We start from the raw sequence: 27,933 nt of genomic DNA, 5'->3' as shown, positions 1-27,933 counted from the left end.
AACCTAAAAAAAACTGTATAAACTTGGTATTGCCGGAATCGTGGGACTAATAAAGTTATCACACTATTTATTCTACACACTGAACGCCGTAACAATGAAAACAAAACAAATTGCTGAACTTCTTTTTTTTCCCCCCCGATCTCCCTACAAATTTTTTTTTACAAAAGTTATGCAATACATTATATATACCCTAAAATACAACTTGTCCTGCAAAAAACAAGCCCTCACATGGCCGTGTCAATGGAAAAATGAAAACGTTATGGCTCTTGGAACACAACTGCAAAATTAGTTGAAAATAAATGATTGGCCCATTTAAAAAATCTGCCCTGGTAGTTCTGACAGGGTGGTAAGAAAACTGCCACTGAGGGGGTTAAAGGGAATAGATCATCAGAAGTTGGCTTATTATGAAAATCACATTTTTGTAAAACCTATATTTTTTTAAAAGAATTTTTTTGTGGGTTTTTTACATTTTTATTTTTTTATTTTTTTTATTTTTGGTCACAATTTGTATAAAAATAAGTGAAAAAATAAGTGGAAAATGCAGCATTTTTATCGCAGAGTTTAATTCTAGTCTGTCACTTCCTGATCTGGAGAGAAGACTTTGCAACCGTAGTCTCACTAACATTACAGGCAGGATTACACAGTGAGGTGACACTTATGTGTAGAGAACATCGAATGCACCCTTCACAATAGGTACAAGCTGTGATCATCTACTCTGCAGAAGTTCAGAACAGTTTCCCATACAAGTCAATGGGTCCCCTCTTGTCCCAATGGAATGGCCCATGAAGCTGCTGTAAAGCAAATGTAGCTCAGACAAGATGGCCGCCCCCATAACCATGTATAGACAATAGAACTTTTAAAATCTGATAATTAAAACAGATTGGAAATGTAACAATTTGTGATGTCATGTGAGTATGATTGATATATGTGGCTGTAAGGTGAAAGTGAGAAGTTTTTTGCTGGGTTGTCCTGAGAACCAGAGAAGGAGTGAGTGCCGGCCACATGGGGGTACCTTCAACCCTCGTGGTGAAGATTGAAAGCGGAAGAGAGGTATCCTGGAGGTCTATTCCTAGTACCCCTACTCTAAGAGAGTTAGAAGTCTGCCGTGCAGTATCTAGAGAACTACAGAAGTGAGTGTTCAGTGGAGTGTTCTTGTTCCCCAGAGTGTGTCCCCATGAGCGGACTCACACAGATAACTAGGACTGTAGGCCTGGTTTCATTCTGTGCTTCCTCCCTGACCTCTTCAATTGTTTCCTGCACTGGTGTGTGAATTGGTCTACCACTTGTAAGCCTGTGTCAAGATATTTATTGCATGTAAAGTTCCGGTTGTTGACCGTTCCCAGCAACTGAGTGTTATCAAGTTAACCCATATGCGGACTTATTTCCCATCGGATATTCCGCGGAGCAAGGTACGGTGGTGTCACCCGTGACAACTCTAATAAATCCACGACACAACTTATTCAGGTAACTGCTGCACCAGCATTGCCTGGAGAGGCTTGCCAGGCCCTTGGCAAAGGGTCACACATGTCCCTCAGGGGAGGAGTTGGCAGTGCCACCGTGACATCCCTAACAGCTACCCCATCTCCTCAGTGGTGTGCCTTGCACCTCGGTCGCTGAATTTCCATCATCCCAGCCACTTTGTAATCCACAGTGCTGCCATCTTCGCCATTTTTTAAAATTCTGCTGTTTTTCAGCATAAGAATGATCATGCTGCAGATTTGAAAACCCATCTTCCTGTATTGTAGTGTTAATTGCTGCGCCACGTCTGGGGAAAAATCACTCAAACGAGCAATTTTGATCAATAGTTGCACGGGACTAGAGTGGCTACTGAGTGAGCAGTATCTCAATAGTCGATAGTCGCTTTGTTTTAGCACTAGTGGGCGACTTCTCACTCAGTGTAAACAGGCAGTCGTTTATCTTTGAGCGACTGCCTGTTCACCGTGAATGGAGGCGGGTGGCCAAAAGATCTCCACCGCGCTCCATCTCCATTCACTGAATAACCATCACTCCTGTATTTGAAGCACACGGGTGATAGCCATTTGGACAATGGTCATCCTATGCAAAGCCAACCTTGGGATGCGTTCACACGTAGCTGATTTGCTGTGGATTATGCTGCAGATCTGCATCAGAATCCACAGCACATTTCACCCTTTCTATTGTACGGGGTGAAATCTGCTGCAGATTTGCATAATCCATAGTAAATCCGCTACGTGTAAATGCACTTTTCCTTTTACTACTAGCGGGTGTTTCCAATTACTGTGTACTTTTTCTATTGGCTTAAGGAAACGTCTGGTAATTATGTTCCCTGCGGCAAGATACATATTAGAGCTCATAAAAATTACACAAGAGGAAATTGTTAAAGGCTCATCATAAAGCTAGGTCATTGTAAAGGTGCAAGATTAGGTGGGAGGGGAGCAACTCCACCTTCCATTGATCTTCCAAGGGCAGACTGCTTGATGAATGGTTTCAGTTGCAAACTAGGATTTATAATGGGGTTCCCCTTTAAATCTGGTCACTTTTTCACTCTACAGTACATTGTACCACAGTGAAGCTCTACTTTGGCGCCGGTGTGAGACAGCGCTTTTAAGAAGCGCTCACACATTTCAGGTCCCATTATTCAAAAGTAAGGTTAGGAATAAAGCAAAGCCTTCCTTACCAGTTAGATACTGAACATTTCTCCCCTCAAAGAGCTCTCTATTAAACCAAGTCACTGTGATTTTTTTTTTTTTTTACATTTTTAAATTTTTTTCTTTCCCCCTGTCCCCCCTCAGTAGTCACAGCAGTGTTCTATATTTCTCACTTGCAAATACTGCCTTGCTCCCCCAACAGTCACATCAGTACTTTTCCCCTACATACGGTAGTAGCCTTATCAGTGGCTCTCACCTCCCCAGTAGTCCAAGCAGAGCCTATACCCCTTCCCCTAATAGTCACAGCAAGTCCTTTAGGAATCTGATCTACAGTGATGCATAATTTATTTGAAGTGACTCTTCAATAAGCTTCTCATTTTGTACTACAGGATCTGAAAATGCAGGTGCATTTCTTGAGTTATGAGGTCCCTAATAACTCAGTTGACTGAATAGAAAAGACTTTTATCTCCCCCGCGAATAAAACCGTCCTAGACCGCATCAAACCAAAGTTTTTATTGTAGGGCAAAATGACGAAACGGCCTCTCATACTTCGGCAATGTAATGCGAGTTAATTCGTGAGACACCTCCGTAGTGTTTGAGTCGTCATCGCCAAAATAAGACCTGGCCACCAAAGGAACGTGTGGGTTTGATAATATCAAAGCTGACACCAACATGCAAATGATCCAACGGAAAGAAGCAGTTATTTTAGAACTATATTGGAAGAGAACACTAAAATGCAAAAAAAATAATTTTTTTTCAGAAAAGAGTACTTTTATCTGTTGCCTATTTATGCATACAAGATGCCATTAAGGGTCCTTTTTTACATGGGACGACTTCTTGGGGTGCAGATGCCCGACAAGTCATCCAATGATAATCGTTCCTGTACTTTTGCTAATAGTGTCCCCCTTTATCAGCCCCAGTAGTAATAGTGACCCCCACAGTAGCCCCAGTAGCAACAAGGACCCCCTGAGACTAATATACTTAGCTCCTCCTTGTCTTCAAAGTGCTGCTGCCCCTCTGCTTAGCACTGTGTGCTCCCGGACGCCTCCTCCCTTCTCTTCTCCTCCTGCGGAACCAAGGAGGAGAGGTCAGGGGAAAATGATCCTGGGTGCACACGCTTCCATCAGTCTGTGTACCCGTAGTAGTGCCACTAAGTGATTACCAGCTGGGAAGCTGTGGCACCTCGGCTGGTAATCACTTTCTTGGTAACCAGATGTTCTGATAAGTGGGACAAAAGACTGTCCCGCTTAGGGACCTTGTGGACACAGGCTTTCCATAGCAGGACTGTTCCGCCTAAATTGGCACATCTGGTCACCTTATTCTAGTATAACAAGTAACGAAAGGCGCCTGTGTCCCCATTCTCCTGGATTCAGCACTCCGATCTCGGGTGCCATGATGCCAGGAGTTCAGTTCGTTAATGGCTGATCATTGCTCCCATTACACGACCTGATTGTTGGGCAAACAAGTATTTGAAGGAACTCCTAATCGGCCCATGTAAAAGGATTGTAAGACTATCGGACTTTGCTAGACTGACTATAGGGGGTTAATGATGATTTGTTTGCTGATTAATTGCTTTTAGCAGTATTCTGTGTCACTCCGACAGCCTGCTCCCTACTGAGCTCCTTCTCTGCCAGCTGCCAGCATGATCTGGCAGGGAGAAGAGAGACAGAAGTAAGCAGTCAAAAAGTTTCTTGCTTCAACAAATTTCTATGCGATCACCATGATTGGTCTATAATTGTGACCCGTCATCAGGACTGGTGCAAATTGGATGCCAATGGCTTCTCCCAGTACTGTGGCTGCTAGTTCTTGAGGATGCCTGGCTGTGGAGAATTGCGATTAGCACCAAAATAACTGTAGTCACAAGTATCAGCTCCGCAGCACAGTAATTTACAAGCAAAAGGATCATTTATTGCATAGAACTGAACTTTTGAAGGGAGGCTCTAGTACCCTGTTGTACCGCCTCTAGCTTGGATACAAGATGTGATACAGGCGGGCATGGAGGCTCTAGTACCCTGTTGTAACGCCTCTAGCTTGGATACAAAATGTAATACAGGCGGGCATGGAGGCTCTAGTACCCTGTTGTACCGCCTCTAGCTTGGATACAAGATGTGATACGGGCGGGCATGGAGTCATGCAAACTCGTAGACTGTCGAAGTTTGCATCCCAGATGATCCCATACATGATCTTTTGGCGATAAATTTGGTGACCTGCCAGCTACATTAGTGTGACAATGTTGTTGAGGCTCCTGTGACCCCCTTGTGTGTGCGGCTGAGCATTATCCTGCTGCCTCTTGGAAGCCGCCATGACAGGAGCACATGTGGCTGCAGGACGTCCTGAACATATTGCTGAGCTGTCATTGTCCCTCCTACCACTACTAGGGGTGACCGACTGACGTATGCGATGACTTTTCCCCCAAGACCATCACACCAGGAGGGGGCAGTGTGCCGCTCCATAGCAATAGCAGGATTGAGGCGCTCACTTAGAGGTCTTGTGACACGAACACGGCCGTTGTCAGCGGTCAAACTAAACTTGAATTTATTTCAGTGAGGCTTCTGAGAAAAGCGTTTTAGTGCAGCTTTTATAACGCACGCTAAAATCAATGCTGTATGTTCTATTTTCAGCGTTGCAGCACGTTTTGACGCCCTGAATCGCCCATTGAAATGAATGGGGTGCATTAAAGACGCTGTAAAATGCATTGTGCAGCCTTTTAACGCTGCCTACTATGCTACGAGGAAAAATAGTGACGTCATCAGCTGGCTTCGCTTGCGTTTTTATTGGACAAAATATACAACAAGAACTGGTTTTCACAAAGATTTGTGTGAGAGGGGCCAGAGACCAAATGTCCTTCAGCCAAGCGCCTGGAAATGGTTCCAACAGACACAAGGTCCAGTAACGATAGCGCCACCAGTCTCTGTATGGCGGACAAGGAAACAGTTGGAGCTGCTTGTGCTTGTCGGATGATCAGAAGATCCTCTCTACTGGTGGTCTGTCGGGGGGTCCTAAGCCCAGTCGCCTTGTGTGCCCTCATACATCCACTGGTCCCAACACCTCCCAACAGTCTGGTCAGAACGGCCCAGGTGGCAGCAATTCATGGATACGACCATCCAGCTTCTCACATCCCAATAATGTGCCCCTCTCAGACTCTGGTAACGGGGTGAAATCTCTTCTCTGCGTCGTAGAGGGTCTAGTGGCCAACAAGCTCCACACAAGTGGAAGAAGACGTCACTACACACAAGGAGCCTCCGAGAGCCTTTATAGGCCAAGAGGGAACCACTTTTAGGGCCTCAGGTGACAAGACCGTTCATCTAATCACCACAACTCTAATCATTTACAGATCTGCCTGAGATGGAACTGCAGGACGAGTTTTGCAGAAAAATAACTTCCTTCCTTCTAGGGGCGTGATTTTAAGTTTCTTTTTTTAAGTTTATTTTGTTATAAAGTGTAGATCTCAATCCAATGTTAACCCTTTCCAATCCACTGTCTGACCTCTAAAGACATTATGATTTAAGGCAGTACAGCTCCGATGTTGGAAGACGTCCGTCGGGGTTCTCTTACTGTATATTGCCAGCCTCTCTGCTGTCGGCGCCTATCCAACGTGTCACCTCATGCAGTACTGGCTTTAGCCAGCATATAGCGCTGTTGTATAACAGCGGAAAAGAGTAAGCCCCCTAGGAAAACCAGGATAGAAATTGGATTGCAAAAGGTTAAAGAGCTGCAGGTGCAGGCCTAATGCACAGGAGAGGTAGCACACCGTGCTGTGTACAGCAGCACACCGCATGTCGCAGGCACTGAGCAAAGCCCTGCAGAAAGGCACTTTGAGGCAAGTTTAACAACAGTGCTATGTATTCAAGGAGAAAGATTAAATCCATATGTATGGGATGTGTCATATGGGTGGGCCTGCACATTCAATACGGCGAATGTAACAGTAATTTTATTGTGCTCTGGCGGTCATAATGGAAGCTGCCTCCTTGCAAGATGTCATTTGGCTGAGGGTGTTGTGCTGTAGATCATTAGGGGAGAAATGAATAGGGATGTTGATTTAAATCACTGGGTGTATCTGCCTTCCATCCATATGTGCTGCTGCTCATCATGGCACACTGCCTGCAGAATGACATTATGGTTGTACCATATTAAGGGATTATGTCACATGAAGTGCTGCAACTTCTCATATACTTTGCCTTTCAATTCTTCACCATTCTCCAGATCTCTGCTTGCTGGTAGAGAAGGAGCTTGCAGATAAGATGTAGAGGTCTAGGGGGATGTTCACACACATGATTTCTGTGGATTTCGCTGTGGTTTTTACAAGTGGGATTCACACAGAAAAAGCCATCTAAAATTCTGCCGTGCTAATATAGCCTAATACTCCTCGTAGCCATTGCTTCACTCAGGATAGGCCCTCGATTTAAATGGTGGTCTTCCACTCAGGACCACTGTCAGTGTGCTAATTGATGGAGCCGTGGCGCGGTGCGAGCATTGCAGTCTCTTCCGTGCCTGAGCACAAACCGGCCAGTGCTCATGACGCCATATAGTGGCCGTTCTGAGTACTACAGGCTTATCCTACAGTCGGTCATCTTTGGGATCGGACCAGATGCCTTCACTTTCCACACACAAATGAACCATAGGCACCATGACAGTCACCAGTTGTCTTTCGTTGGACCATTTTTGATGGCGTGGGAACACCCTAGAAGACCTACCATTTTCAAAATGCTCTGACCAGTCATGTAGACCTCACAATTTGGCCCTTGTCAGTCACTTAGGTCTCTTACACATGCCCATTTTCCCTGCTCCTAATACATCACCTTCAAGAAGTGGCTATTCACTTGTTGCCTAGTATATCCCAATCAGGACCGGCGCCATTGTCACCATTGTTATTCACCTCACCGGTCAGTGGCTTTAATATTATGGCTGATTGATGTACTGTGTGTGTGTGTGTGTGTGTTTCCCATAACTTTGTACCCCTGCACTTTGACCAGTACGGCTGTGAGGTCTGGAATTGACTGATAAGGTTGAGGCTTTTTATTACAGTAAATCATTCACTTCGCTTGTTAAATCCCTTTCCATTTCCTGACGGAGACTACAGGTGTGAGTCTCTTGTACAACTTCTCTACAGACTCGTCACCCAGCTTTTCCTGAATGCTGAATGGCGAACCTGCCTAGTTATGCAGTGATATATCACAAGCTGACATAGCTCTGCATAAGTAGACTGATTTGTCCTTTTTGGGGTCCTGGGAAAGCTGGGTGACCACCTCTGTGAGTGTAAAGGACGTGCATCGACTGCTATCTTAGAGGGAGTCTGTCACCTACTTTTAGTCCTATGAGCTAAGCCTATGGGCTTAAAGTAGGCGACCCGCTGAGTACGAGGATGTTGTACACCGGCCGACAGTCCTTTAAGCGACTGCACGAGTGCTGACGTCACCTCTAAGGCAGTCGGATCTCTTGCGGAGCGTTTAGAATAGAAGAAAAACGTGTCAAAAAGCGAGACCCTGCGCTTCTTAAGGGAGCGATAAATACATAAAGCACTTGGAGAGTTCTCAATGCAAGTGACTTACCTGTGCAGGAGGTCCCCTCCGTAACCCCCCCCTCCCCCCCCAAAAAACAAATGAGTATTATTGTGCTTTGCAGTCACCAGAAGGGACGTCCAGGGAAGCTCTGGCCCGTGTTTGGATCAATTAGTTAGTATTTACTTGACACACATGGCAACAAAACAAATGAGACCTAGAACAAACATATCAGTGCATGCGGGAGCCCGGTGTGACGCGTTTCAGGGTCCTGTCAGCTTTTTCAAGCTTGTGACTGCAAAGTGCAATACTTGTATGTTTTGGGGTGGGGGTGGGGGGTCTCTATGGAGGGGAACTCCTGTACAAGTAAGCCACTTACCTTGAGAAGTCCTATATTAAGGCCACCTGCTCACTGCGGAGGAATCCGGCCCTGGGAGCAGCGGCGTCCACGCGTACCGCTTACTTTCATTTTTCAGCTGTACTGCAGATGGTGCGCAGTACAGATTTTTTTTTTCTAAACTCCTGCTTTTCTGCATTATCGCCTTACGATGACGCAGAATCCGCGACCTTTCCGCAATCTGATCGGACGGCTGCAATGGAAGACGTCCGTGCAGAATCAATACAAAAATTAGGCCTGCTGCAATTTTACGTTTTTGTGGGGTTTTTTTTCTATTACCGTCCTAGGAACCTATTTTGGTATCTGGTGACGGGTCCACCGGCTCACCACTACATTGGTCTGAAGGGAGCAAAGAAACCCGACTTTCGTCTGGCAACACTGGGTGTTTATTGGGTGCAATGGTCAACCCATAGTTTTGGGTTAGACCGTGTGCACCAGGTGAGTCCCCTGTATATACTAGTCCTGCACTAAGTAGGTTCACCTGAGCGCTCTTGTAGACCTCTCACCTTCTATGTAAACCGCCATTGCTGACTGCACTGGAAAATCAAGATTATGCACAAAAACTGGAAGTTCTGGTTTGTAAGACTATACCTAAATGGGGTATTATGTATCTTCAACTTAAAGAGACAGTACACTTAAATGCTGTCTAACTATTGTTCTATGTTATCAGCCATTGTCAGATGCCTAGGGAGAGGATGTGTGGTATTAAGAACAAGGCATAACTAGGATATTTGGCTGTTCAGGATTCTAGAAAAGCTAGAAGACCTCTGCCAAGGAAGACCATATATAACAAGGAAAAATTTAGTGTTCTAGGAAAGCTGGGTGACAATCCCTGTCAAAGCAGATGATCACAGAGCATGTCACCCAACTTTCCCAGGGTCAGAGAGATTCTTTTTAATGTAGGATGCAATAGATGTGCATATTCGGATAACTAAGCAGATTTGCTAATCGGGCTTCTTGGATGACAACCCCTGTGACAGCAGATGGTCCTAATGGTTACAGGGGTCTCACCCAGCTTTTCTATAACCCTGAATGGCAAACCTACTACTATAAGAAAGTTGGGTGAGAACCAATATGGGTGCCCTCTCCCTTAAGGGTTATCACCCAACTTTCCCATAGACAGATAGGACATATGTCATGCCCTCCTGACTAACCATTCTATATTTCCACTATATGTGTAGAGCAGATTCTCCGGATGACGGCTGTGAGATGTGAATCGCTGCGGTCGGCCTCTTATGAGATGGACGTTCTACGTGAGCGGTTTATGAGGTGACCTGAAGGACGCGCCGCTGATCTCCAGTCCGTACTCGGCTCAGTGTTTGGTCCTGAGGAGGAGTAGCGATGGGAGTGACCAGCACCATCGGGAACCTCTTCTGCCAGATCCGGCTCCTGCTTTTTATCACGGTGTGTGCGATGATCGTGGGCTGGTTCGGCTTCTATGTGAAGGACAGCACCCACTACTTCCCCAAATACCGAACCCAAGTGGACAACTCATGCAAGTGTCTACCATCCTCAGAGAAGAAACTGGAGGAGGTCAACAGATCGCCGGCTGTTGTGGAAGAGACAACGCAGCATGAAGTGGAAGCAAAGATCTGCCCGATGCTGTCCCCGCAGCTCAGTGAGTAGCGAGTATCTTGTAACCCATTCAGGGCTTAATAAAGCTGGGTAGTGGGCAATATAAGCATCATTGCAGCTCCTACATGTTAGTGCACTGCTAGGACATGACTAGTAAGATTTGACACTTAGGACTTCAAGCAAGTGTCTTTAAGCAACTTTAAACTGTCTTCTGTCCCCTTATTCCACCCCCCCCACCTCTCCCAAAAAAAAAAAAATAATCCTTGCACATTGTGCTATAAAGTCGCATGACTTTGCAGTGACACAATCATGATATCGCACAGACCAACGATGCAATATTGCTGGAATTTTTCTTGCGGCGATATTGCTGTTGCCCGTGTGAAAGAGTGCTATGGTAATTACATTCTTTACACCAGTGGTCTCTAATCTGCTGCTCTCCAGTTGTTACAAAACTGAACTGAGATCTCAGATCTTCATTATTTCATGTTTTGTTACCTCGCTTTATACTTTTATTGCAGAAAAAGAAAAATCTTCGGGTAACGGATTCCTTGTGTAGTCAGAATCCCCCAATGTATGTGTTAGTAGTTTGTTCCACAGCTGCATTATACTAGAGCAGACCACTGCATACATATTATGGGGGAGTCTGACTACAGTTATACACTGTGAAGTAAGTTACAAGAGGATTATTGTTCTTTTGGTTCCTATTTTTGCTATGTAGCAAGAAGCAACCAAACAACAATAAGGTGTATTATAAAACCAGTTGACTTGCCCAGGGATATGTAAAAGATGAGCCGATGACCTAAGATAAGGCCATAAATGTGTACAAGTATTGAGATAAATTCTAACTCCATCATATGTAGCTAGTCCAGAAATAACAAAACACACATCGGCATCGTATCAAAGGATATTACAATTTGATCAAAGAACAAGAGAAACTCAATAGAAAGAAAGTAACACAAGTGTAAACAGAGTTTGAGTCTTGGTTGGCGCACATTCATCTCCTTTACCACTAGGGTATTGCTGGGAGATCGGGGGCTCTAGCCCACTCAGCGAGGGAAGACTACTGATCATTGGGTTTTCTCCCGGATGGAGATCTCTGAAAACTCTTTCGCCACCATGTAAATAACGATTAGGAGTCCTGATCCTGGTGTCAGTATGGGGCCAATAGTTCAGAAGGCGTATAGTTCCTCTGTAGGCTGCCTTGACACAGTCAGTAAATTCTGCGGAATTTTGACTTGCGGAATCGCTGCGGACATTCCACAGCGTTTACAGTACAAGACAAGTGAATGAGATGTAACCATTCTCCTTCACACATCAGTTTTGTTCTTCTGCCAAAAAGTATGACATTTTGAAAAACGCTGTGGTTATGAAGTCTGCGGCATGTCTATTTATGTTGCGGAAACTGCGCATATCTGCTGCGGATTTTCTCCATAGACCTCAATGGGTGACATAATTTGCACCAAAATCGGGAGAGCAATGCTGTGCTTTTTTTTTTCCCCTGCTACAAATATGCGCTGAATCTGCTTGAAAATCTGAGTTTGTTGATGTTTGAAATAGAAACCCTCCCCCGAAAATAAGCCCTAGCTACAACACATGAAAAGAAAAAAAAGCAATACTCACCTAGTAGGCGGCACTCGGGTCCCTCGCGTTGGGCTGTGGTGCTGCTGCAGGCTTCCATGTAGTCCTGAACGCTGACAGAGCATTTCTTCCTGGTAGTGGGGCTTGAATACCCTGCCTCCAGCAAGCAATTGCTCTGATTTGCTGATGCGACGCTCGCTGAACCAATCCCAGCCATTCATTAAATGACATCATCGAGCGCTGCCTCTGATTGGTTCAGCAAGCGTTGCGTCAGACAATCAGAGCAATGGCTTGCTGGAGGCGTGGTATTCAAGCCCCCTTACCAGTAAGAGATGCTCCATCAGTATTCAGGACTACACAGAAGCCTGCAGCAGCGACTGAGACCAGCGCAAGGGACCCAAACGACGGCTACTAGGTGAGTATTATAAGACCCGCCCCCCCCCAAAAAAAAAGACACTGTGCCTCTTTTGAAGCCTAAATGTTATATAAGACAATGTCTTACTTTCAGGGAAACACGGTAGCAGGTTTGTGGAGACTTTTCTAAGGCCATGCATGCTTCTCTGGGATGTGTATGCAAATTGGTACAATGCCACCTATTAGAAGCTAGTATCACTGCAAATCAATGTCTGGCCTTCAACATGACTGGGAATATAAGCATGAGGCTTCCTTCCCATGAGCGTATATCAGCTGGCTGTTTTCACGGCCGGCTGAATTATGCTGCGATCTGATGCATTGGATTCCAATGCATCAGATTACATGGCCATATTCCTGAGGCATAAAAGCGCCCGGCCAACCCAATATAGCTCTGGGTGTTTTTATGTCTGGCCCAAAAGATAGTCCCAGAACTATGGGAGTCCATGGCAGCGGCCGCAGATGGGAGGGAGCTCACCTGTCCTCTCCTCCCCGCTGGCTCTCTGCAATGGGAGGGGGCGGAGCTAAGCAGCAGCCTTTCCAGCCTCCTCCTATTACTGGCTGTGGAAAAGGGGTGGGATGTGGGTGGAGCTAAGCTCTCCCCGCCCCTTGTCCATAGCCATCAATGGGAGGAGGCAGGATGGTGTTTAGCTCCGCCCCCTCCCATTGCAAAGAACAAGCGGGGAGGAGAGGACAGGTGAGCCTGCAATGGGGAGGGAGCGAAAAGGGCCGACGGCATGGTGTATATGCGCCGGAACCCATGCCGTCTGAACGGGCGCACAAACGCTTGATTTGTGCGCCCGTTCACCAGTTTTAGCTCTCTCAAAGTTGCGTATAGCATCCGGCCGTGAAAACGGCGGCTGGTATACGCTCGTGGGAAAGAAGCCTAAGCCAGAGTCTTCTCCAGAAACAAAAGATAACCATGTGCAGACAACTGTTTTGGAGGTTTTGCCCTCCCATCAGTGTAGGTAGGTTGCTGTGTGATAGGCCTAATGGGGTGCATAATCCAAGTAGTTAACCCTTAGAGTGGTATATCCCTGGCAATGAAAGGGTTAATGATTTTCTCTTGGGTTGCCTGAATTCACAGCCATTAAGTCATAAGGTGAGCGGAGGTGAACCCATCCAGATGTCATATGGGTACATGTAATTACATGTCATATATCTCCCACTCCCCATAAAGCCGTCTGTCTTCCGTCGCTCTCTATATTAACTAATAATACTAATATTGGTTATCAGGATATTGTAACGCCAAAGTAAACAGCGGACCGTGGGACTTACCTGAGCAAATATGCTTTAGGGCATTTAAATGTCTTTGATCTCTGGTGAATGACGGCGTAGGGAGAATACCTATCCTGAGATGATGTGGTGGTGGTGGGGGGGGGGGGGGTGGTGGGGGGGTAATGGGAGCCACCTACACTTTTAGTATTTTTTTTTTAAATTCTATTACGCTCTCTAACTACAGGGCGATTCAAAAGTCAGGGCCACCTGGAATATCTTCAGAATGAAAAGAGATACAAGTAGAAGACTTTGGAGAGCAGTTAGATGGGTGGGGGAAAACTTTTGGCACTATGGTGTTGCCTGTCGGCCATCCTGGTGGCAACCACCTTGGATTCAGTCCAAGGAACTTCAATGGATAGTAGGTCATGGGATGCATGATTTTAAGGGTAAAATGTCTTAAGGAACTGACAGGTGCAGACTTTTTTTTTTTAAATACCTGCAACTATTCTTCAGTTATGGATGATGTGGTGTTGACTATTTAATAAAGTTATGTTGAATTATGTGGTTTGGAAAACACTAATCACATGTCTTTTCTGAAGATGTCGATAACCATTCATGACGGACTTGAATCATCACATTATCAGGATGATCTCAGCAGTTGTTCACACATTTATATTGCCCACTGACAGAATTCCAAGTGTCTGTCAGGGTCATCTTCACACCGGGACTTAAGAAGGACATATCAGAGCTTCAGCGGGTACAAAGGTGGCAACTAAAGTAATAAACAGAATGAACTCCTATACCCAGAGAGGTTATCAAACGTGGGATTATTTAGTTTTATTATAGTTTGTGTAGTTTAGAAAAAAGACGGCTGAGGGGCGATCTAATAACTACGTATAAATACATGAGGGGACAAGACAGAGATGCCTTCCATGATCTGTTTATACCCAGGACTGTGACTGTAAGGCCATTGGCACACAAACGGATTTGTATTGCGGAATCTGCACTTTGGATCTGCAGCAAATACCATTCGGAACATGCGATCCAAAAGCGCTTTTTCCTACACCTGCGGAATGGCTATTTCCGCAAGCGAAGGAAAAACCGAAGCACGTTTTATTTTCGTGCTGATGCCGCACGGACGGCTTCCATAGAAGTCGTCCAACCATGGTTCATCCGCAGTTGACCTTGTGGATAGGTCGCGGGTACCTGCGGCATCGCCTAGCGACGGAACGGGAAGCACGCAGATTTAAAAAAAAAAATCTGTACTGCACATGTCCAGCCGCAGCTCACCGTATCCATCCGCAAAACAGACTTCAACAGGTACGCATGAACGCCGGCCGAGCACAGGGCTGGATTCTACCGCGGGCTCCCGCATGCGAAATCTGACCCGTTCATGTGCCGCCGGACTAACAAGGGGCATCCTCTGCGTCTACAGGAAAGATTTCTGAACCGACAAAGAGGGTTCCTAAGGCTGGGTTCACACTGGGTGGAATTTCCGCTGCATTTACAGAAGCAGCAAAGTGGACGAGATTTTGAGAAAATGTCGTCCACATGCTGCAAAAATAACCTGCACAAAACCAATGCGGAAACTTCCTTGTGGCGCGGAATTCCAATCCGTGAGATGTCAATTGTATCTCCGTCTCCGCTGCGGAACTTGCCTCCTCTCAATGGGTGGGTTAATTATAACTAAGTACAGCCCTTGATTGATCAATTCTATGCGCCAAAGTAAGTGACCGTGCCGCTCCTCTCCCCTTCCCATGTATGTTTTTAGTTACATTACATCGGTACGGCTCAAACATAAAATTTGGCACAACCATTCTTTAAATCGTAAATAGGAAAAGTAAAGGGGTCACAACTCTCTTATTAAATTCTTAGCTCCAAAGTAAGTGACCCCCTATGTAATGTAACTAATAAAGGCCCATTTACACACACATCTTTTAAAAGATTGAAAGATGAGCAATCGTTTTGCATAAAGTACTAATAGGCAGTAATTGCTATTAGTACTTAGCTTCATTTGCATGCAAATGAGCTTCTGTAAGCTGTTACAGGCTCCCCATGGAGAATTCAGCACCATTGACAGCAGACACAGTCTGCAGTCCTGCTTATCAGCTGTTCTCTGCAGGTGGGTGTGAGAACAGCTGTAACAATGTTATCAGCTGTAATCAGCTCTCTGTAGGTAGAACACAGCCTGCTAGCCTGCTTATCAGCTGTTCTGCTGAAAGACGGGTTATTAAGCGGAACTGAAATTCGTTGTTTGGCAGAACAGTGAAAGATGAGCACATTTAGACACAACGATTATCTCTCAAAAGATGGCTTTTGAGCGGTAATCGTTGTGGCTAAATGGGCCATCTCTTTGTGAAAACGGCTTGCACAGCTGTTGACACCTGGGGATCGGAAACCCTATTCGAATGACCAATTCTTGTCCCGGTCATCACCAGTTTCCCTGAACTTCTGAATCAGTCTCCTTACAGTTTGTGGATGTCTTCCTACATGTTCTTGATTGAAAGCCTTGGCCATCTCATGTGAACTTCTGTTACCGATCCTTAGGATGATTTTTGTCCTGGATTGTTAACGGCATCTTTTGGTAGCTGAAAGGGCTTGTGATTGGTGTTTTCCATAGCACATAACTTTATTAATACTCAATATGACATCATTCATAACTCAAAAATGGCTACAGGTACTGGAAAAATGATTGTGCCTTTTTAATTTCTGATTAAATTTTACCCTTAAATCAAATATCCCATGACCCCCTTTCCAATTGAAACTTCTGCGGCTAAATCCAAGATGGCTGCCTCCAACGGACACTACCATTGTGCTAAAAAGTCCCCCATCCCCACCAATCTAAGAGTTCTGCAAAGTTTCCTACTTAAATTTGTTTTTGTTCAGATTCTGGGTGGCCCTGACTTTCAAATCACCCTGTGCGATAACCATTTTGGCCACCATCACAACTCACTTTAGGGTTGTCACCCAGCTTTACATGAAAATTCTACCTAGTAATGCACAGATAAAATAGGAACCCTTTGCCTTCCAAGAAGTAACATTGGGAGATTTAATTACGGGCAGCCGTGCACAGAATAGGATTTGCCCAGACTTTCACTAAGTGGGTACAGTTACTGTATGCTGACCCCACTGCTAGAATAAAGGTGAAGTGGGTATATGTCAGCTAGCTTGCCTCTCTTTATGGAGACTTGCCAGGGTTGCTCCCCCTCCCCATGTTATACGCAATTGCCATTAAACGCCTACATTAGCTGTTGTTCAGTCTCTCCAGGGTTCTTTTGTGGCTCACTATATCCGTATACAGTATAGATCGTGATGATACTTCCCCAAATTGTGCATCTGCTACTCCAGTTCCCCATCTACATTAGTTCCAGTACTTTCCAGAAAATGTTTTTTTTGTTTTTTTTCTCCAATAAAACCTTTGAGATTTTACATTCTACTTGGACCATGATCAGCAGAGTTTCCACTGATACGAATGCTTAGAATTGTGTCATCAAGTAAGTGTGCAAGAGTGAAACAGAAGTAAAGAAAAAAACGTCGAGTGCAAATATACGACCATATTAGAAGACCTTCCCAAGAGTGTTTTTGGAGGAGTATGGTTTCCAATACAGCCATGTTTGATAGTTACAATCAGAAACATTTGAGATCTTTCATTTATTTTGCCCTATGGATTCATCTGTATAGGACCTTCAAAACGTAACTCTCATGTAGGGAAGGATTGAGGCCAGGCATCCCACCAAGCATGAAGGTCGGAGAGTCTACCTTGTCTACTTAGCCTGGATGACCTTTATTACTATCAGATGGAGAGGCGGGCGGACTTCCAGTTCCTTACTATCATGAGCAGAGCTGTTGTGAATACATGACAAGATAACCTTCTAGTATCTAGAAGGAGGTTTTCAATTCCTAGGGCCAGTAGGGGCCATAGCTGGGCAAGGTCGAATGTCTATCTGAAAAGTCTATGAAAGAAGTTTAAAGCTAGAACTCCACCAATGTTTGATAGCAGGGCATCCCCAAAAGATATGAAGGAGAGTGCCAGTATATCCACAATATGCCTTACCCAGTTTCGAAATTATTTTTTTTTAATTTTAACTTTTTATTTTTTTAATTGCCGTTTGAACCTCCTCTAGAGTGATTGGTTTGTTGGGTGATTCTAGATCCGAACTGGAGATTTTTAGGAGCTGAATAGAGTTGAGAAATTTGTGGATCATATTCGCATTGGCTGACAAGTGGAAGAATCCTTTTGCAGATCATATCATTCTGTATAGAAGGAGCTAAAAGCATTTTCAATATCTTGAGGCCGGATGAGCTTATGCTTTTCTTTGTCTTTTGACCATATAAAGGTATTGTAGAGTTTTTATATGGGTTTGTTTAACGCTGTGGGCCATAGTTTGCTTTATGGTATTACGTATAATGGGCCATATGCAGATGGCTTCGGGTTTTGTCATTGGCTGCTTCAAGATTGGTATGAAGTTGCGTGTGTAATTTGGAAGGTGAGTCATGTGCAGGAAGGGTCGGGGCTTTTTGAAGCTGCACTTCATTCGTTTTTATTTGCTAAGGCAGGTGCGTAATGGCGTAATTTCCTTTTGTCTTTTATATTGGGATTCTACACTATATGAACAAAAGTATTTGGACACTACGTGTTTTTCAGAAAAAGTGCTTTATTGTTCTATGTAGTAACGAGTCGGCCGTCCTTCTGCTTGTATTGCAGCGCCCGCACGTCGAGGCAGACTTTCCACAAGTTCTCTGTAAGTCTGGGCAGGAATAGCGCGCCATTCCTTGTACCAGGCTGTGAGAAGAGATCCTTGTGAAGATGGGCATGAGTGGCGGTGTCGTACCCGTCGCTCCAGTTCATCCCACAAGCGCTCGATCGGATGAATGAATAGTTATTACAAAGTGAGCAGCTTTTTATTTTACCCATGCCCTTCTCAGCATGCCGTTCGGCAAACTTAGTATTTGCAGATTTGCATAATACCCCTTATGTAAACCCTATGGGCATTCCAGAGGTAGAAAGTATTAAAAAAAAAAAAAGAAAAAATGAAATGGTTGCGCTCTACAAGGATCCTATGCCAAAAGATGCAATAGACTTACAGTTGGAGGAAGGGATTATACCTTATACTCAGTCTCTCGAATGCTTGGTGAATACCAGTAGAGTCCGAAGACCTAGGAGCTAATAGCAGGTAAAGGTATTTTTATTCCATAGGTATTACAACACGTTTCGGCGCTCTTGACAAAAAAATGGAAATCTTAGGGGTTTTGTTGTTTTTTTTCTATTTAAAAATAGGACCGTTTATTAAGAAGGTTTTAGTCCTCCAGGATGACGCGATATTCGCTATGTTAAGGAAGAAGTAAATGGGGGGGCATGGGCCGACCATGTTATTGTGCCAATTGACGTCCGTTGCACATTTTTGAAGGGACCAGTTGTCCAGAATAAAAACGTCTATTCTTGAAAATGTGCCGTACCTATGGAAATAAAAGGCCTTCTTCATCTAAAGGTGTGGTATAGTTCCTGTTTGTGTAGCCAGGGTGATGGCTAATTAATTTGCCTTGCTGAACCGGCCTGACATTTTTGATTGTTCCATTTAACCCCTTGAGTGGCACGCCCGGAAATCTTCCGGGACGAGCTCCACTGCTCATAGCAACATAGCCCGGAAGATTTCCGGGCTATGTATCATTATGGGAGCTGCAGAGCACAATGCCACAAGCTGTGACAGTGTGCTCTGCCTGCACAGACCCACATAGAGCAGTGCAGGACTTTGAAAAACCAGCAGAAGATATTGCCGATGTGCCGGCAATCTCCTGCACTGGTTTGTTTACAGGTTGCCATAGAGACCATCGGCTTGTCAGAAGCAAGCCGATGGTCTCTGTGGCAGGGAGAGCTTGGTGCTTGGCTGTCAGAGGACAGCTAGGTACCAGCTCTTACAGCAGAGATCAGAGAAAACCTCTGATCTCTGCTGTGTTAACCCCTTACATGCTGCAGTCTATGTGACTGCAGCATGTAAAGGGCTGTCACTGCAGCATGTAAAGGGCTGTCACCATCGGACCCCCGGGATGTGATCAGGGGTCCTGATGGGTCCCTGTGGAAGTCCCCTAAAGGGACAAAAAAAAAAAAGTTTAAAAAATTATAAAAAAAATAATAAAAACACTTGTCTCCCTTTACTTTGTAAAAAAAATCAAAAATACAATCACACATGTGGTATCCATGCGTCATAATGACCCAGAGAAGGAAGTTAATGCATTATTTAACCCCTTAATGACATGGCCCCTTTTTTTCTTTCTTCCCCATTTCTTTTTTTCCTCCCCCCCCCCCCCCCCTGTTTAAAAAATCACAACTTGTCCCGCAAAAAACAAGCCCTCATATGGCCATGTCAATGGAAAAATGAAAAAGTTATGGCTCTTGAGACGCAACTGCAAAAGTAGTTGAAATTCAATGATTAGACCATTTTAAAAAACCTGCCCTGGTGGGCACGACAGGGTGGTAGGAAACCCGCCACTCAAGGGGTTAAGAACCAAATTTGTGAGGAGATGGGGACGTATGGGCTATTCAAACCATTGGTATTCAGGGAAGTAAAGCCTGTTTGCACCTTAATGACCCACAATTTTTTTTTCCCATTGTCTCATTCTAGGAGATTGTAATTTTTTTGTAGACATAGCCGTATGAGGACTTATTTTTTGCAGGACAAGTTGTATTTTCTGGCTGCGTAATGTATTGTGAAATTTTTTATTAATTTTTCTTTAAGAGGATTAGGTAAAAAATTCTGACATTTGCTTTTTTTGTTTCATTTTTACGGCATTCAGTGTGCAAAATAAATACTGCGATAACCTTATTCTCTGGCTTGGCACGATTCTGGCGACACCAAGGTTATAAAGTTTTTTTTGTATTTTTTTTTTTAATGTTTTGGCGTTTTTGTACCCAACACTTTTTGCTTTTTATTGTCGCCGCATTCCAAGAGCCATAGCATTTTTATTTTTCCATCATCGGAGCTCTATGAGGGACTGTGGTTTTTTTTTTTTTTTTTGCCGTGAACTCTAGTCTTTAGTAATTTGGGAAAACATATTTTTTTTATAGAGGCAATATTAACAAAATATGCAATTCTGGCAATCTGCATTTTTTTTTTTTTATTTTAACAGCGTTCATTGCGTGGTATAGATGATACTTTAAGTTAATTCTGTAGGCGATTACATGAATACCAAAATAATAGTTTTTTTTGCTTATCTGTACTTTTTTCGATTATCGCTGCATTCAGACCCCTGACATATAGTTTTTTTCCTCTCTCGTCAACAGTGTTGTGTGTGTTTTTTATTATTTATTGTTATGGGCCTGGGTTATGTCCCATTTGGCTGTCCCCTTCCTGGTCATGGATGTCACTGTGTCTCTCCAGGACTGCTGTGAGTGCACTGAAGTTGTCAATTGGGCATCGCTAATGGAGGTGTATGCACGGAGCTCAGCAGCTCGCGTCCGTGCTTAAGCCCAGTACTTTCCAGAAATGTGATCCCCTTCTCTCTTCCTAAGTTTTGGCATAACTACAAAACGTAACCGAGATGGCAGAACATCCGTGCTATGTGGGTGTGGAGTAGCCTTACCTGACTTTATACGAGATGCACTCAAGTTCTAAGGTCCCCTAACTTTTTTTTTTTTCTAAAAAAACTACTTATCCCAGAAAACTGAAAATATAGTCACGTCTCAACAAAATTTCCCTCTTGAAGTATACCTTTTTTGAATCCTGATTGCATGGCCGCTGTGAACGCTTCTTTGGGGGTTTGTTTTAACTACTAGTAAATCGCTGATGCAGAAGCAAACACAACTGGAAGACGTTCAACTATGGAGACCATCCTTTTGAAAAACGGCATCCACATCTCATCCATTGTGACAATCGACATAGATGAAGAACTGTCTGCTTAAACGGACCGATAGGTGCTAAAAACCAAGCAATTCTGACAAATAATAATAAACTTTATTTGTATAACGCCAACATATTCCGCAGCGCTTACATAGACAGGGGATACAGAAAGACAAAATACAAAAATTACAGAACCACGGTTACATAGTAATCAATTGGTGGAAACAATAGGGGTGAGGGTCCTGCTCCAACGAGCTTACATACTACAAGTAATGGGGTGATACAGAAGGTAAAGGGGCTGGAGATGTGCACGGTATGGCGAGGTGGAGAGTGAGCGATGTTATACACATAGACAATGGTCAGACATTTAGCCGTGTGACGGCAGAATCGTAATGACTACAAGAGCGGTTTGTGATGGCTAGCAGGGATTGCAGTCAGTAGGTCAGGGAGCATGTTATCAGGCGGAGTACAGAGGGGTTCATTTAGGGAATGCGGTATGCCTCCCTGAAGAGGTGCGTTTTTAGAGCACGGCTGAAGTTCTGCGAGTCCTGGATTGCTCGGGTAGCCTTTGGTAGTGCGTTCCAGAGGACCGGAGCTGCTCTGGAGAAGTCTTGGAGGCGGGAATGAGAAGTTCGAATTAAAGGGGCACTCAGTCTGGTTTTGTTAGCAGAGCGGAGAGCCCGGGCTGGTTGATGGATTGAGATGAGGGGGGAAATGTAGGGGGGTGCAGCGCTGTGGAGGGCTTTGTGGATGAAGGTAGCGAGTTTAAATTGAATTCTGTATTTAACGGGCAGCCAGTGCAGTGACCGGCACAGGGCAGAGGCGTCCGAGTAGCAGCTGGACAGGAAGATGACAAATGAGCTATTGTCGCTCACTTGCCCTGTTGGGTCCCGTGTTTACGTGAGACAAAGGTTGCCTGCAATCGCTCTTTCAAGCGATTACTAGGGCAACTATAGGCCCAGGTAAAGGCACCCTAATCACCACTGTTCCAAAATTGGAAACTTGTTCAGATAATCTAACACACCCCTGTATATTATTTCAGATGCAGCAGAATTAAATGAACTTCTAAAAGTTAATACACGCTGGATGTTAATTACCATTTAGGAGTCCGCTGGTATACAGGAAGAGTCGCGCGTTCGAGTGTCCAAACCCTTCCCTTTAGTTTTGACTCAGTTGCCCTGCTGCTATTACTACTGGCCTTCCCGGACATGTGCAATGCAGCGAGCTGTACTGTATCGGGCTTCATCGCTGTGCTGTTCATGTAGGGATCCTTTTCTGGTAGCGCCTTGTGAACCGGCACAAGTGCAGTACAGAGATTAGATGTGTATGATATATATGTTTCTTTTATTTTTTTTTATTACAGAAGGGGTTGTGCCGCTTACATTTTCACCAAACCTAAATCTAGAGGATGTGCAGAAGAAGTACTCTATGGTGAGCAATGGTCAATACCAACCAAAGACCTGCAGAGCCCAGCAGAAAGTAGCCATTCTAATCCCACACCGAAACCGGGAGAAACACCTTCTGTACCTGCTGGATAACTTGCATCCGTTCCTCCAGAGGCAGCAACTGCACTATGCCATTTACGTCATTCATCAGGTGGGAAAGATGTAGTACATATGTGAGTTTTCAAGAATTTTGCTGGTTGTTTTTGGAAACTGTCAACAAGTTTGTCGTTGGGCACTCCCCTAATAGCTTGGCTGTGCTCCTATAATGCAGGACAGTTAACGTTTCCTACTTGGCTGTGCAATGTATGGGGTAAAGACTGCACTTTCCAAGATGCAAATCATTAGAACAAGCTCTGTACAGACACCGAACAAGCAGGGGATACGGGGAGATTTCAGCTCTGAAGCTGCTGAACTGTGCTCTATTTCTTTCTATGTCTTGCAGGCCGGAGATGTGAAATTTAACCGAGCCAAGCTACTGAACATTGGATACTTGGAGGCATTAAAAGAAGAAAATTGGGACTGCTTTATATTCCATGATGTGGACCTGGTCCCGGAGAATGACTTTAACACTTACCTCTGTGACAGCGAACCCAAACACCTGGTGGTGGGCCGCAACGTTACTGGATACAAGTAAGGAGGTGGATCTTTCAACTGCTTCTCATGCGCCAAGATTTATTCTCCTTCCTGGTAGTTGAAGGATTCCATCATCTACCGCGCTTCATGTGACCGGACTCTTAGCATGAACCCAAGAAAAAGAAAACGTCTTGTGTTCTCTAATTATAGTTTCGGAATAAGGAGGAAGTTAGACCGAAGGATGGAATGCAGAATCGATGAATAGATAGACTGTTAGTGACTGTTTCCATGACACGCGGTGCAGAATAGCAAACTAAGCCCGCTTAGATATGAGGTAGGTAGAAGGATATCAGATTCATAGATGTGAGCGAGAGCCCAGGTTCACACACATAGATTCTTGAGTAATCTTAACAGTCTTAAGGCCCTTCTATGCTGCCCACTTATTGGGCACAAACGTTTCTCCAATCTTTCGGGCCGTGTGAAACGGCCAACAGCCAACCGGCAAATGACCGAATGATTTTGGCTGGTTCTGCCGGTCAAAATCCTTCGATCATATAATGCATATGGTGGTCTCGCGATGTTCCCACCAACAGTGGATTAAATGACCCCTCGATCTGATTGAAATGTGTCTCATCTGCCGGAAAAATGATCTGAGGCGTGTAAGAATTTATCTGCCAATCACAATGATTGTAGTGTGTAAACGGCATCTGTAAGACCACTCCATTATAGAGGGCATTTTAGGACGAGCAGAAAAAGCGAGGAAGATGAGGATTTGTTCCAAGCTAACAAACCTTTCGTGGTGTAAACGGCCAACTCGGATCGACTCCATCTTCTGAAGCTTCTTTGCCATAAGACGATTCCTGGCCTGATGTGAATGAACGTCTATAGACAAATATGTTGATCGGCCCTCTTTGGATACTGCTTATGTGCGCCAAAAATCGCTGCTACGAGGATGAACGCCTGTTAGTACAATGGTTCATCCTCCTAGGCCAGCGGTACATGCACCGCCGATCAGCGAGCATTCTTGGCAGGTGCGGCTGCTCAAAATCTAATGTGTATGGGGAGCCTTACACACGCCAATTTAAATGGTCTGGTTGGACATAAATTGGTCAGCTATGTAGATGTAAAAACACCCTACAGATATGAGAGAGAGGTAGGCATACATTAGATAAGTATATAGACAGACCTCAAAAAGGTAAGAGATACGTTAGCAGATATGATATCCTATACAAGATCAGGGGTACACAACCTGCAGCATGGGGGCAACGTGTCCTGCAGTGCCATTCCATGCGGCCCGAACCATCAGGGAAATTTTCTATGAACAGCAGAAGTTTTTTTTCTAAGTAATTCAGTGCGCAAACTGGTAGACGGGCGGGTAATAATAAACAATAAAGCTACTGATCTGAAACTTAGAGTTATAATAAAGCTACTGAACCGAAACTTAAGCCCTTAGCGACCGCCCGTAGGTCTTTTGACAGTGGATGATATGGGGCTTTATTCTACAGAGCTGTCTTTTGGCGGCCGCTGCAGGAGAAGCCTGGCACGGGTCTACCGTGGCAGAGGGAGTGGGTGTTTGGCTATCGGATGACAGCCTGGCACTTGCTCTAACACCTGGGACCAAAGAAACCTGGTGTTTAACCCCTTACATGCCATGGTTAGTGTAACGCCGGAATGTAAATGGCTTACAGAGGGAGGGGGCTCCCTCTATCATTCATCTCGATGGATTGCTGTGGCACTCGAAGGCTTGAGTATAGTCTCTGGTTTTGCCAGCTACAGTGGCCTATGAGGTTCAATGTCTGGCTGAGCTTCATAAGCCCTCTAATACACTACTGTAGTAGTGTATTAGAAGAATGCTAAAAGATGCTGATAATCAAGCTCCTTGGTGGGACAAAATTTAAAAAAGGAAAAAGTATAAAAAATTGAAAAAATTAATAAAACTGACAGTACTCCCATTTACTATGTAAAAAAAAAAAATCACACGTGCTATCGCTGCATTCCTTATGCCCAAGAAATAAGTTAGTACCTAATTTTGCCTATCTTGTCCTTACAAAAAACGGTCAAAAAGTCGCACAGATCAATAAATGGTGCTATGAAAAAGTATAACTCATCCCGCAAAAAAAAATGCCCTTTCACAGCACTGCTGACAAAAAAAAATGTTAGGGGTCTTTGAATGTAGCGATTACCAAAAAATGCATAAAAAAATAAAATAAAAAGTTCCAATAAAAAAAAAAAAAAAATGTAAATTTGGTATTGACATAATCGTACTGACCTGCAGAATTAATTAACCCCTTAGTGACGCAGCCAAATTTTGGAAATCTGACATGTCATTTTAACGTAGAATAACTCCGTTAAGGTTTTGCATATCCAAGTGATTCTGACAATGTTTTTTGCCACATATTTGTCTATTTTTATACACAAATTCTATTGGACTTCATTTAGGTGTTATTTATTAAAAGTGACAAAAGTGGGAACATTTGTAATATTTCAAAAATGTGCAAACATACTGTGCAAATTTTATTTATTTTTTTATTTTTTTGTTACTTTTACTTGATCGCCGTTATCCATTGGATAGTGGTGATCACGTGACCATGAAACGCGTACCACGACACCTCGTGAAATCTCCAGGCTCTCAGCTACACTTGGTAGCCAGGAGCAGGAAGATTTTAAATTACCCGGGCAATCTGTGGCTTTTGCGCAAGAGTCCGCCATCTTGGCGACGTGCGCAGAAGCTGAGGTAACGTCTACGGATAAATCCAGGGGCTTTGGATACGTAACTTCATCTTCCCTCATGGATATGATTCTTGAGGAGAGATAAAACTTTAACTTTTAGAGCTTTTTTTTTTTTTTTTTTTAAATTAAAGATTTGGAAACCCTCTTTAAGCTCTCTATCTACGCAGGGAATTTAACCTCTATCAATAAACTGGAGCCCTGGCTGTTATAAAGATAGTAATAAATTAATCATCACATAATTCTGAACCTGTTGATATTGTCCCGACTCTTGTCCATTTTTGCTCCAGATTACGTTATGAAGGCTACTTTGGGGGAGTCACTGCCATGACCAAGAAACAATTTGCCAAGGTGAATGGCTATTCCAACAACTACTGGGGCTGGGGCGGTGAGGACGATGACCTGCGTTACAGGTAAGGCCTGAGGGCTACATTGTTTAAATTCTTATCCCTCCATAGAGAGAACTGCTTCGTATTAATATATCAGTGTACAAAAATTATGCTTATCCCCCTTCGAAACGGATGGTGGTTTTAGCTCCACCTCACTGTCAGACATGTGACCTGACAGTTTAGCTCTGATTGGGTAACGGACGTCAGAGCTTCCATGACTCCTGTATATTCTTGTACATAGGGGGCAGAATTATAGTAGTTATATTCATTTACATAGGGGGTAGTATTGTAGTAGTTATATTCTTGTATATAGGAGGCAGTATTATAGCAGTTATATTCTTGTACATGGGAGGCAGTATTATAGTAGTTATATTCTTGTACATAGGAGGTAGTATTATAGTAGTTATATTCTTGTACATAGGGAGCAGTATTATAGTAGTTATATTCTTGTACATAGGGAGCAGTATTATAGTAGTTATATTCTTGTACATAGAGGGTAGTATTATAGTAGTTATATTCTTGTACATAGGAGGCAGTATTATAGTAGTTATATTCTTGTACATAGGGGGTAGTATTGTAGTAGTTATATTCTTGTATATAGGAGGCAGTATTATAGCAGTTATATTCTTGTACATAGGGAGCAGTATTATAGTAGTTATATTCTTGTACATAGGGGGCAGTATTATAGTAGTTATATTCTTGTACATAGGGGGCAGTATTATAGTAGTTGTATTCTTGTACATAGAGGGCAGTATTATAGTAGTTATATTCTTGTACATAGGGGGCAGTATTATAGTAGTTATATTCTTGTACATAGGGAGCAGTATTATAGTAGTTATATTCATTTACATAGGAGGCAGTATTATAGTAGTTATATTCTTGTACATAGGAGGCAGTATTATAGTAGTTATATTGTTGTACATGGGAAGCAGTATTACAGTAGTTATATTCTTGTACATAGGGAGCAGTATTATAGTAGTTATATTCTTGTACATAGGGGGCAGTATTATAGTAGTTATATTCTTGTACATAGGAGGCAGTATTGTACACAGGGGCAGTATTATAGTAGTTCTAGTCTTGTACATAGGGGGCTGTATTATAGTAGTTCTATTCTTGTACATAGGGGGCAGTATTATAGTAGTTCTATTTTTGTACATAGGGGGCAGTATTATAGTAGTTATATTCTTGTACATAGGGGCCAGTATTATAGTAGTTATATTCTTGTACATAGTGGCAGTATTATAGTAGTTATATTCTTGTACATAGGGGGCAGTATCATAGTAGTTATATTATTATACATAGGAGGTAGTATTATAGTAGTTTTATTCTTGTACATACGACACAGTATTATAGTAGTTATATTCTTGTACATAGGGGGCAGTATTATAATAATTATATTCTTGTACATAGGGGGCAGTATTATAGTAGTTTCCTGCTGTAATTAACATGTAATTTACATAAGAGAACTAATTGATGACGGACATACTCCCTCTGCTGCTATTTCTTAGACATATTGTATTTGTTATGTTATCTGAGGGCTCTGTAATTACTGCCTATGTCCTACAGGAATATAACTACTATAATACTGCCTCCTATGTACAAGAATATAACTACTATAATACTGCCCCCTATGTACAAGAATATAACTACGATAATACTG

At 43.6% G+C, this 27,933-nt stretch overlaps 1 protein-coding gene across 6 annotated transcripts in view; it reads left to right on the top strand.

Annotated features, from left to right (window-relative positions):
* B4GALT4 (beta-1,4-galactosyltransferase 4) overlaps window positions 1-27,933 on the top strand; it is a 57,797-nt gene that overhangs the window by 21,449 nt on the left and 8,415 nt on the right. For 5 of the 6 annotated variants that reach the window (XM_066599359.1, XM_066599363.1, XM_066599361.1 and 2 more), the window contains 4 exons: window positions 9,704-10,140; window positions 22,503-22,735; window positions 23,027-23,214; window positions 26,175-26,297. In XM_066599359.1, the coding sequence (XP_066455456.1) occupies window positions 9,864-10,140; window positions 22,503-22,735; window positions 23,027-23,214; window positions 26,175-26,297 (821 nt within the window). In that variant the 5' untranslated portion in view covers window positions 9,704-9,863. The remainder of the gene's footprint in view (window positions 1-9,703; window positions 10,141-22,502; window positions 22,736-23,026; window positions 23,215-26,174; window positions 26,298-27,933) is intronic. The other variant, XM_066599362.1, reaches the window with a different exon arrangement.

This window comes from Eleutherodactylus coqui, chromosome 4 (assembly GCF_035609145.1).
Source record: "Eleutherodactylus coqui strain aEleCoq1 chromosome 4, aEleCoq1.hap1, whole genome shotgun sequence".
NCBI classification, from domain to species: domain Eukaryota; kingdom Metazoa; phylum Chordata; class Amphibia; order Anura; family Eleutherodactylidae; genus Eleutherodactylus; species Eleutherodactylus coqui.
The sequence above is the reverse complement of the archived record's forward strand: the minus strand, read 5'-3'. Positions and strand labels throughout refer to the sequence as shown.